This window comes from Heterocephalus glaber, unplaced genomic scaffold, assembly GCF_053883595.1.
Source record: "Heterocephalus glaber isolate CG9 unplaced genomic scaffold, H.glaber_assembly_v1.0 deba00001429, whole genome shotgun sequence".
Lineage (NCBI taxonomy): Eukaryota > Metazoa > Chordata > Mammalia > Rodentia > Bathyergidae > Heterocephalus > Heterocephalus glaber.
The window spans coordinates 29,413,952-29,426,205 of NW_028258294.1; the positions used below are offsets into that span (position 1 = coordinate 29,413,952).

General features: G+C 48.6%; 1 protein-coding gene across 1 annotated transcript in view; it reads right to left on the minus strand.

Annotated features, from left to right (window-relative positions):
• Positions 1-12,254, minus strand: part of Drd2 (dopamine receptor D2) — a 66,737-nt gene that overhangs the window by 1,754 nt on the left and 52,729 nt on the right. Inside the window, exons 2-7 of the mRNA XM_004856608.3 lie at positions 11,799-12,114; positions 5,814-5,923; positions 4,730-4,866; positions 3,168-3,358; positions 2,139-2,225; positions 336-663 (exon numbers count right to left, since the gene is read on the minus strand). Of these exons, the coding sequence (XP_004856665.1) occupies positions 336-663; positions 2,139-2,225; positions 3,168-3,358; positions 4,730-4,866; positions 5,814-5,923; positions 11,799-12,083 (1,138 nt within the window). The 5' untranslated portion in view covers positions 12,084-12,114. The remainder of the gene's footprint in view (positions 1-335; positions 664-2,138; positions 2,226-3,167; positions 3,359-4,729; positions 4,867-5,813; positions 5,924-11,798; positions 12,115-12,254) is intronic.

Genomic DNA, 12,254 nt, shown 5'->3' on the forward strand with positions numbered 1-12,254 from the left:
GGGGATCAGAGGTTAAAAAGTGACCTGCCTGAGGACATGAGGCTTGGGGGCATTATGGTAGGCTGGTCAAGCCCACAGACTCTGGAGTCAGACTGCTTGAGTTCAAATCATGAGTCCTTCTTAGTCAAGTTATATAGCCATGCTAAACCTCAGAATGCCCATCTGTAAAAGGAGCACAATTGTAGAATCTCCTTAAGAGCCTGTCTGCTTGTCGATGAGGATGGCTTGGTTCTGAGAATGTGTCAAACCCATGATACACCAGCCCGGGTCAGCAAGAGCTGGCAGGGACTGGGGCCTGCAGAGACGGACCCTTTCCCTGGCCAGAGCTGACTCACCGAGAACAATGGCGAGCATCTGAGTGGCTTTCTTCTCCTTCTGCTGGGAGAGCTTCCTGCGGCTCATGGTCTTGAGGGAGGTCCGAGTTTTGCCATTGGGCATAGACTGGATCTCAAAGATCTTGGCAATCTTGGGGTGGTCTTTGGCATGCCCATTCTTTTCTGGCTTAGCAGGGCTGTCAGGAGTGCTATGGAGGCCATGGTGGGATGGATCAGGGAGAGTCAGCTGGTGGTGGCTGGGTGGGATAGGGCTGTACCTGGTCCTCTCGGGTGGGCTGGTGCTAGAGACAATCTCCATCTCTAGCTCCTGGGCTCGGCGGGCAGCCTCCTGCACCATAAGCAGAGAACTCTGGGTGAAGCCAGGCATGGTCGTAGGCAGCAGTCACCCAGGCTCCTGTGCTCCTCTAATCCCCTCCCTTCTCCCACTGGAAACTCCTACAAACACGGTCACTGTACCAGGAGGGGAAGGAGGGCTCTCACTGAGAGGCAGGGGGCATCTGGATCCATAGTCTACTTCCCAGAGCAATCCTTTTGCAGTCTCAGTACCCCAAACCATTTTCCAATGGCTTCTCTTTTGTTAAAAGAGCAACACTTACTGAGTGCTGCCTAAGTGTCAGGTGCCAAGCTGGCTGCTAGGGATAAATCCCTGAATGATGCTCAGTCTTGCCTCCAAGAACTGGCGTCCTAACTGTTTAGAGAACATCCACCCTTGTCCTTCCCACTAGGCTGAATCACAGGCCCAGTGCTCTTGTTTCATGGGTACCTGTACCAGCTTGCAAACTAGACTGACCCAGGTGCAGAACAGCCGACCCCTGGGGCCCCACATCTCCCCTGCTGGGCTGAGCAGGAGGGCCTGGCATAGATCCACTCACAGTCTCCCCGTTCTTCCTTGGGCTGTCTTGTTTGGTGCCTCAGAGGTCAAAAATGCAGCCAGTCTATGTGCCTAGCTGGTAAAACCGAGTTGCTCCCTTGACCCCATCCTGGGTCTCTGCTTTGGTACCTGTGTCATAAACAGCTCTGAAAATGATGTCCTTGGAGTACAGGTGAGAGGTGGGGACCCTGCTTCCCAAGAACATCTGACCTGGACTTAGCATGAGGTCCTCTGTGGGCTCCCTGGCCTATACTGTGGCCACCTGTGTGGGGCAGGGGGTGAAATACCTCCTGGTTGGACCCCAGTGCTAGGGCTGTGTTCTGATTTGCACCCGTGGGTTCCATTTCCAGGTTGTGTTTCATGAGCAGCCCCAGGGCTGCTCTACTGCAGCCGTCCTCAGCCTCCAGCCTCTAGTCCCAGAGCCAGCCTGTTTGCATGGCAGCACTTGCCAGTGGAAAAGCATGGGTGTGGATTTAGAAGTTACAGAGATCTGGGTTCAGATATGTGCTCTGTCACTGTTTAGACATGGGGAAGTTACCTAAACTCTCTGAGCCTCTGATTCCTTTTGTGAGTTGAAGACTGATAAAATCAATTGGACTTAACCTCCCAGGGTCGTGGTGAGGATTTGGTGAGATAACAGGAACTCAGTAGGTATGTGAGAAGTGGAAATAGCCATTCTCACCATTTTTATTATGTTGTTACAGCCCAGTCCCTTTTCCCACAATTTTCTATGTACCTGGGACATGCAGAATTGAGGTGTCCTGCTCCATACCTGCTTGGAAGTGTGCATGGTGTGCCTGGCCTCTGCTGAGGCAGTGGGGGATGGTGAGAGGTGCTTCTCTCTCTGGCCAGCTGGTGAGGGTTCAGAGTCATGGCTGGTAGGCTCCCCAAGGACAGAAACTTGGCTGTGGGTTCCTGACCTGAACACTTACCATTCTCCGCCTATTCACTGGGAAACTCCCATTAGACTTCATGATAACGGTGCAGAGTTTCATGTCCTCAGGGTGAGTACAGTTGCCCTGTGGAGTGAGCCAGCACATGGGTCACACAAGACAGTGAGGGGACTGGGCACAAGGAGACAAGAACCCAAGGCTTTATGGAGATCTCAGACTCGGAACAGGGCTCAGAGATTAGGCGTGTGGGACCACAGAAGGCAGTCAGGGTAAAGGTTAAGACTGGTGTTGCAATAAGAGGAAATAGGCAGGACAAGGGACAAAAGGACCCTGGTTTTTAGAGAGCACCTACTCAGGATCCAGCACCCTGTTAGGCACACTCACAACCCTTCTCATAATGAATCTTCAAGACTACCCTATGAAGTCCATATTTACATTTTCATTTAACAGATGAGGACACTGAGGCTCACAGAAGTTCAGCAATTTGCCCATGGTCACTCAGTCAACATGGGTGGTGCCAGGATTTGAACCTGATCTGTGTAACCTGAAAGCTTTTGTTCCTCCCATGCCCACTCAGTCTTTTCAGATAAGGCTGAGTGGAAGGGAGAATTCACAGGACGGAAGAACAAGGAGCTGAGAGAGGAACAGAAAAGAAAAATGGGAAAGAAGAAGTGATAAGGATGCAGGAAGTGAGCAGGACAGAGAGTGTGGCAAGTAAAGAAAACAGGACAGAGGAGACAGAGAGAAGGAAAGGGAGACAGAGGTTAGAAAGGAGAAGCTAAGCAGAGGCAAAGGGGAGACCAGGAAGAGGCCAAGCTGGAACAGCTGCCAGAGTCACAAAGACTTTTGAGCAGACTTCTCTGTCCAATGAGTGCCACCAGGGATGTCACCTCCCACTCCTGGGCATTCAAGTTCCTCCACAGAGACCCACACCCTCATCTGTCTGCTGGGTACTACAGCCTAGACCACAGCCTTGCTGTGGTGCCCAGGTCCCCACCTGGGCAAGGGACAAACCGCCTTGGGACTGGTTAGGTAGGGACACTTGGAGGGGAGGAAGGGTCTCTGGACCTTGAGTGGGGCCCTCAGGTTGGCCCGGAAGGCTCGGCTGCTACGTTTGGTGTTGACCCGCTTGCGCCGTTTGCGGAGGACGATGTAGATCTTGATGTACACCAGCAGGGTGACGATGAAGGGCACATAGAAGGAGACGATGGAGGAGTAGACCACGAAGGCAGGGTTGGCAATGATGCACTCATTCTGGTCTAGGGGAAGAGAGCCCAGGATGGGCAGGGCATCAGCTGGCCCCCTGGGCCACAATGCCACCAGAGCATCTATCTCCTTGTGGGAAAGAGGAGCAGTCTTACAGATAATATGACTAGAGGTTTAAGGTTACCTGGGAATGTTAGTTGTAAATTAATGTGCAGTGTAAATTAGAGTATTAGAACCACAACCATCGCCAGGTGTGGTGGCACACGCCTGTAATCCCAGCACTTGGGAGGCTGAGGCAGGAAGATAGCTGCAAGTTTGAGGCCAGCCTCAGCTACATAGTGAGTTCAAGGCCGTCCTGAACTACATTGTGATACCCTGTCTCAAAAAAAAAAAAAATTTAAAAATTCAAAAAAACACTACCATAAGCAAAAATGGACTAAACCAGAACTGACTGCTTCCAAATATTCTCATTACTAAGTTACTAGATCATTAGTTTTGATATCTCTGAGAACACAAGTAAACCTAGAATATTCACAAGTTGACACAAGAATTATTTCCAAAAGAGCAACCCATTATTCCAGCCTTTCCTGTATACCGGGGAGAGAAGTCCTGCCATTTATTAACTTTAGGAACAAGATAACTTGGTCCCATTTGCTGGACCCACCTGTGTTCCAATGTGTTCCACGTGTTCCCGTGGTTCCTTCCAGGTCTACCGGAGTTTTTTTCTTTATCTCGGGGCTTTCCTGGATTAATTCAACCATATTTAGCCCTGTTCCTACTTCTTAGAATTCCTGTGACATTTTGATTTCATACCACACATTTTCTAGGCTTCACCGTATTCTGTCTTGCTCTGGTCTCCAGGGGTGTACCTGCCTGACTCCTGTCTCCCTGATGAGAGGCAGCTACACACTAGCAGATACTTCGTCCCTCTTCTGTTTGAGGTGCTCTGATGCTGCCTTGCATAGGGAGAGGTACAAGGTGGACTCACCCCCTACTTTTCTCTAGTTTTCCTGTTCTGGATGGCTCAGACCTGGCCTGGGCTCAGCCAACCCACCAGGCAGAAGCCTTATCACAAAAATGCCTTGCCAGTGGTGAATGGAAGTCCAGTAGTCTCCCCTACATGGAAGTACACACACACATACACACACGCGTGCACACACGTACACACACACACATGCACACTTTGTGCGGCCTGCTTCAATTTAATAAAGTTGAAAATGACCAGACATCCTCCTGAGCCACTTTCACCATTCCTCATCTCACTCCATCATGCCCTAGGCCATTGTTTCTTCTCTAGCCGAACCTGGAACAACTCTGAGTTGGGCTGGACCCAGAAGATCCAGGCCAGCCTCAGTCCATCAGGACTCTCAGCACAAAAGCAGGGGTCTGAAGCCACTTGATCCCTAGGCAAAGGCAAGACTCACCTGTATTGTTGAGTCCAAAGAGCAGTGGACAGGAGATGGTGAAGGACAGGACCCAGACGATGGCGATCATGACGGTGACTCTGCGCTTGGAGCTGTAGCGCGTGTTGTACAGCATGGGCATGGCTACAGCTGTGTACCTGTAAGAGGGGGCTGAGTCTGGGGTGCAGGCCCAGGAACCTCTCATTCCACCTAATGTGCACACCAGAGATGCCCCTGATCCACGGACTGGGCTGTTGATCACCTCCATGAAGCTTGCCAACAGCCTGGCAATGACCCATCAAACACTGTTTGGCCAGTTGCAGTGTACCTCTGAGGCATCTCCATTACTCTAATTCCCCACTTGGATTTGGAGCTTTTTGAGAGGTCAAGGCCTGGGTCTTTGAACCTTTTAAACTACACTTCACTTATGCTGGGCCTGTGGGAGGTGGAAGTGTTTGTCGATAGATTGGTATCCAGCCCCTCAGAGCAAGGTGTCAGCCCTATTTAGCAGGAAAGATGTACAATGGCAACCATTTACAATCTTCCCTCACATTCCTCTGCTTAGAGCATCTGAGGTATTAACTTATCTCCCAGGAGTGCTGTGGGGGACTAGGGCCAGTACCACAGGGAGCCTGTGTGGCACATCCGTGCAAATTAGTGAAAGGCTCCACACATACTGCCTAATGGCCAGAGCCTGTGCTGTGATATATGTTGGACATAAAATGCAAAACCAAAACCCTGAAGCTTCAGAGGGAAGGTATCATTATCATCCATGTCCAGAAAATGAAACTGGGATTCTAAAAACTTCCACACTGTCAGGTAAGTAGAAAGTGATAGAGCCAGGGCTATATCACGATCAAGTACTTTCTCTTTCAAAGCAGTCACATGTTGGTATTTTTGGGAGCCTCCCAGCCCATAGATGGCCTCCCTTTCAGGAGTTTGTAATATCCTAACCAAACACATACACACACACACACACACACACGAACTCACACACACATGGCCAGTCATATAGCAACACAGACACAGCCTGACCCTGAGCAGAGGTGGGACAGACAGAAAGGTGGATAGCCAGGGTCACCTCTCCCACCCTGGGTGGACTCACCTGTCGATGCTGATGGCACACAGGTTCAGGATGCTTGCTGTGCACATCATGACATCCAGAGTAACAAAGATGTCACAATGGATCCTGCTGAATTTCCACTCGCCAACCACCTAGGGACAAAGCAGCATAATGGGTGGACATCAGGAGGAGGAAATTAGCTTAGGCCCTGTGGCTCAGGCCTCCAGCAGCAGGTCAGGCTGTGTCCTCAGATGATAGCTATGGAATCTTGTGGGTCTCGACTGGAGAAGAAGCAACAATGGAAGCAGTGCCCATGGGGATCTGAGTCCCATGCTCCTAGCTTCTCTTCTTCCACATGTGTAAGTCCTCTTTGTGCCAAGAACTTGGCTAGAAGAAAGGCAACTCACTTAATATGAGTGCCTCATCTTTGAATTCTTAATCTGTAAAACAATTATGTGATCACTATGTGATCCCCAAGTATTTTCTTAGATTCTTTATCTGTCTATTTGGTGTTCATTCGCCATAGCAAAAACTATATTAACTATATTTTTATGTTCTATGTTCCTGCTGCTATGGTATTTGGGGGACCACCACACTTGGGGAGAGACTCCTCTCCCAGAGCTAGCTGATTCATAAACACAGTAAACTAATTACTTGGTAGCACACTACCTCTCAAATGTAAGCCAGCCTTTCCCTACATACTCTCACATATCAAGCCAATATTTCCTGTACCTTAAATTGTCCTGGGGCCCGATATCAGGTAACTAGGTAACTAGGGACCAATCCTTTAGCCCTGGAGTTATTCATACTACACAATCCTGAGCTGCTCATTCTGTCTTGCTTTGGATTTCCTATGGAAACCCCAACAAAATCTATGCCCTAAGCTTTCCCCTGGCCCTTCCTTTGCCCCCTGACCCAAGCCTGGTGCTTCCCCTGGCTGTGCCTCCCATTCCTAGGGGAACTGTGAATAGCATTAAATTTTTTTTCCAATGGCATTGACCTCCATGTCATCACTCAGTTATAACTCTTCAAATTAAACCACATGTATCATTTTAGAATATTTATTTTTCCAGTGAGAAAACTAAGCCTCAGAAAAGTACAGTGATTTGCTTACAATCTTTTGGATCAGCTTCTGGTCTTTCACTCTTACAAGTTCTGAATGAGCCAGGCAAGACTTTCCATGCCTAGCCTGGAGTGTATGGCACAGTCAGGGCCCAAAAATTGTCTGTTAAGACAGTGGCTGACTATGCAACAAGGAAGAAATGTCTGCTCTTTGTTATCTTCAGAGAATAAAAGAAATCTGGGCTGGAGTAATAAGACCACCAGGACAAGCTGGAAAAGAGGTGATGTAGTGATCTGTCCTTGGTCTGATGGGAAATAAGGAGTTCAACAACTCCTGGCAAGAAGATTTTACATCACACACACAGACACACACACACACACACACACACCCCAATACACTTCTACACATCCCCAGCCCTTCATTCACACTAACACAGACAATCAGACAGTCACATAGCTGGCTGGCCCTGGCATCTCTGTCAGTGTGGAGCAGCCCAACCTCTGAAGACACCTTTGGCTTCTACCCATAGTGGAGAAGAAATAACAAAGCCCTCTCCAATGACCAGAGCAGGGCAGCACCAACTATGTGTTCCAGCTCAGCACAGCAGCAGGAATAATGGCCGCGTTACTCATTCTCACCACTACCTTTGCTTCTGCACTCAGGCAAAGAAACAAACCTTGGCATTTAAGCTCAAGAAGGAGTGATGCAGCTGCTATCATCTTACAAGGAGGAAATAGCAGCTCTCCCCCAGAAGACAGAGGTCTTTTCTGTGGCAATATTTCCTGCAGGCCTTGTCTCAGGGCTTCGCCTGGTAGCCCTGCACTTTGAGAGCTGACAGTAGGATATCCAGTTGGGATGGCAGTGGAGGGTTTGGAGGGGTCTTCCCTGTTATAAACAGAGTACCTTCAAGGCACACTGGGCAGGGCCCCAAGCCCATCTGGTTCCTACCCACCTCATCTTAAAGCCTCTCCTAGGACTGGTATCTAGGAGCTGCTTTCATGTCCCTGGTGATCCAGGTCTGAGAGGTCAGGGCCTTTGTCTCTGTCTCCTTTCTCTCCTTCCCTCCTCCCTGCTATCCTTCTTTTCTACAAACACTTATTGAGCAGCCGAGTCTTTGCTGCAGGCTTCTGGACACACACGAACCACTCACACCTAGTCCCTGCTTTCAGCACACTCTCCAACCCCTCTCCCCACCAGCCTGCCTGGAGCCTAGAAGGGAGGGCTTTCTTCTGTGGTCTCAGGAGCAACTGCCTTGCAGGGTAATTAGGGTTGGCCATTCAAAAACCCAAGAAAAAGTATTGGCAGCCACTTTATAGAATATCTACTCTGGGAACTACTTTATCTCATTTGTTTTTAAAACTCTTATAAGAAGAGATTGCTTATCCCTATTTATAGATGAGGGAAGTGAAGCTCAGAGAGGCCACAAAACATGGCCAAGTTTACCCAGGAAGCATTCAGTGGGGCTAGAAAGTGAGCTAAGTTCATCAGGCATCACATTCAATGCTTTTTTAAGTGTGGAAGAGACCATCTTAGAAGGGACCATCTAACTTGTGAAAAGAGATCATCTGTGAAAAGCACATGGTGAACATAAAACATGGCCAGGTGAGATTACCATTCCAAGAGTGGACAAACAGGGTCACAGAAGGAAACAGAGTTGCTCAAGGTCACTTAGAGATTTGGTGGCCAAGGAAGGATTAGCCCATTTTCTAGTTGCACAAAGGATCTTTCCTCCTCACTTTTGGGCATCGTTCATTGACATCTTGCTCCTATAGGGTTGAGACTGGCATGGGAAGCTCCGAGGTGGAACCAGCAAATGGTAACAAAACTAGAATAATGGCCTGTACTTAGTGTTTCTCAGGCACTGTTGTAAACACACTGTACTCAGATTTGTGAAATGAGGATGGCAAGACTCAGTGTTAAGGACTCTGGCACCTTCTCTCAGAGAGGATGGTTCTACCTTACTGCTTCTCCAGGATAGTTCTTCCCAAAGTGTTACCTCTTTCTGCAAGCCTTTCCAATACTTCCAGCTGGGGAATATGCTCCCACTATTTCCATTGTCTCCTGGGGACTGTTTCATGTCACCTCCAGGGACTGCACTGTACTGGGGCGTTGAATGTTGAATGAGTGAAGAAATAACTTTGCTCATCTTTTCTGAAAACATTTGTTGAATGTATTAATGATTATTGCCACTTCACAGATTGTCTCAGTTTTTCCAGCTCTTGATCATTCTGTTCAGAGACCACTTCTAGTCCCATCCATTCAGTCTGCACAGATGTTTTGGATGAGGGTGAGGGAGGCAGTAGTATGGAGAGACATTAACGACTCCATGGCTGCTTCCTTTTAGCTTTTCTTTTCATGGTGCTGGGGATTGAACCTAGGGCCTCTTACATGCTAGGCAAGTGCTCTACCACTGACCTACAACCCCAGCTCTTTGATCATCTTTCTAATCTTTTCTAGTAAATGTACACCAAGCCTCACCTTAAAAGGATAGAAGGGATCTCAATGGACTCCACATGCAGGCAAGTGACCCCTTCCTGCCATTTGTCAGGAACTTCTCCCACTGCTACCCCATTGAAAAGAAATGGAGTCGGGATGTGAAATCAGTCCTCTCACTCCAAAATCAGCATGCTTTTAATATGGGGCCAGAGTAGTCCCAAAACAGACAGAAGGTGGCATAGATGGCTGTAGGGATATTTAGCATTGCTAGAAATGGAATAGGATGGAAAATTCTAGACAACTACGGCATCTCTTGGAAAAGGTGCAGTATGTGTCTAACAGAATGTTGGACAACACTCCATTAGGGACAATAAATTGAGAAGATTATGTCCTTTAGTTGCAGCTTGCCACCAAAGTCTTGTTTTAAGGGGATTATATGGAAGAGTTTGGGTGCTGCCTGAGAAAGTGTCTGCAAGCTGCCCGCTGACATGCTCAGCTTCACCTCTAAAATAATGGTGGGGAAATTTCAAAGGTGTTTAAAACATTTCCTTGAAGGATTTAGATTGCTAGGGGCCCCAATATAGTTTGTGTACAGATTTGTCTCTGCCCGAGTGTCTGCATAGGGATGGGTAGACTGGAAGCTAGCAGAAGTCATGCCCAGAGCCCCAGGGAGAACACCTCTCACTCTGGGAAGTGAGAAGTTCCTTCTGGGTGGGAAGAGGGGGAGTTTCTTCTGGGTGGAGAGGTGTTGGATATTTATCGTCATCTTTGTCTTCATCACCCTTGCATACTTACTATGTGCACAGTACCATTCTAAGCACTTTTCCCAGAGTGACTCATTTGATCCTCAAACAACTCTGTGAGGCAGGTACTAGTATTATTCCCATATTATAGATCAGGAGACTGAGGCATACAGAGGTTGTTTGTTCTCCCACTTTCCTCACGATTTTTCCCTGATGGTCTGGGGTCTAGGACCCTCTTTTGGAAGGAAGTAGGCATGGATCAAACCTGAGAACAAAGAAGTCTTCAGACAGGATATGGGATGGGCAGAGTCCAGGGCCCTCACATTTAAGCCATAAAGAATTAGAAACCTGGCCTATGTCACTTGTATACTTTTATGTTGCTTTCCTTCTTCTTAAAAATTATTTATTATATTTTCTTTTGATTATTTTTTACTATTCAGAGTATTTTGAACATTTCAGACTGTTTTGACTGTTCTAACAAAACCAAGGGAATGATGGACCAGAACTCCCTGTGTACCAGTGTGGTGGGTACAACAGGAGAACAAGAGCCTCTTGGGGCCTAGGGACAGGCAGGTGTGCCACTTTGGACCAGCCTCCCCTCCGCATCTGAGCTGCTGCTTTTAGCCATCTTCTGTGCTCAACTCTACACAGATTTTATACTTTCTTTCCGTAACAGAAGTTTTCGCTCCCAGACAGGGACTTGTGTTTGTGACATAGTTGAGTTCCCCTCTTGCCCAGGGCAGCAGAATGACAGCTCAGAGAACTAAGTGGTGGCATCTTCCCCAATGCCTGATCAGCTTTCCAGGCACACAGACTCCAGGTCAGCTTCAGTCCTGGACAGGTAACCCCAGGATTCTGGGCTGAGAAAAGGACAGCTTGTGCTTACTGATGCCTCCTAGGCCCTCCCACATCTGCCTACCCGATTTGAAAAGTGTCTGCTCAGAGGGGGTCCCCTTAGGGCTTCTTCCTTTACTATAGGACCTGAGTGAAGACAGCAACTTCTCAAAGTCTCTGCTTCCTGTAAAATGAAGAGAGTAGCATCGACTCCCAAGGTTACCTGATCAGTGTATGCAACACACTTGGGACAGTGTCTGGGCTCCACTGTGGGGCTGCCTGCTCCCCATTTCAAGGCACAGAGCTGTGCTCTGTCCCAAGTGGCACAATGGGTAACTACACAATTCTTCCTAAGGGAAGGGGCTGTCACACAGTTAGTGGTAGCTCTTCCTGGAGGTTCTAGTCATGGGTGCCACAATCAACTGGGAATGGAGAGGATTAAGAAAGCTAGAGAAGCAGCCCTACTTCTGACAACTGGAGGGAGGGAGGGATGAAGGATTGAGGCCCAGGAACATTAACACGTCCCTTCCTTGGATATCCTTACCAGTTGCTCCATTTCCAGCATGACCTACTGAACTAATTCTAGCCAGGTGGTTCTACTTTGTACCTGCCAGCTGTGTGATGTTAGAGAAACCACCTAACTTTTCTGACCACCTGGTTCTCCATCTGCAAAATGGTGATAACGCCAGCCTCTCAGAGCTGTTTGGAGGATTATTTAGGAAAGTGCTGTGTATTTAATATGAGGCTCGACATTCAGTAAGCTCTCTACAAATGGTAGTTGCACTTATTGAGGAGATAGTCTAATCACCTGATAAGGCAAAACATTGAGCCCAAAGGAAAAGGAGGAAGTGGCAGGCAACCTGTGATGGAAGTAATTTGGAACGTGGGGTCCAGGCTGTAGCACAGGGCCTCCTGGAGAAGGCACTGGAGTAAGGTGGGGCCCACACCTACCTCCAGGTAGACAACCCAGGGCATGACCAGCGTGGCAACGAGCAGGTCAGCCACTGCGAGGCTGACAATCAGGTAGTTGGTGGTAGTCTGCAGCGCCTTCTCTCGGGACACAGCCATGCATACCAGCACGTTGCCGAAGACAATGACGAAGATGAGAAGGGTGAGCAGCATAGCATAGTAGTTGTAGTGGGGCCTGTCTGCCTTTCCTTCTGACCCATTGAAGGATCGGCTCCAGTTCTGCCTTTCCAGATCGTCATCGTACCAGGTCAGATTCAGTGGATCCATTAGGGCAGCGGAGCCACTGAGTGGCAAGGCTCTGGCCAGGAGAAACAGACACAGGGAGTGAGCTGGAGGCTTCCAGGGCACACTGCCCCCCACAGAGGGATCTGGGGTGAAAATCAGCTATTGCCACTTGCAGGTAATAGAATAGAGAGAATTCTCCAAACTCAGGATGTT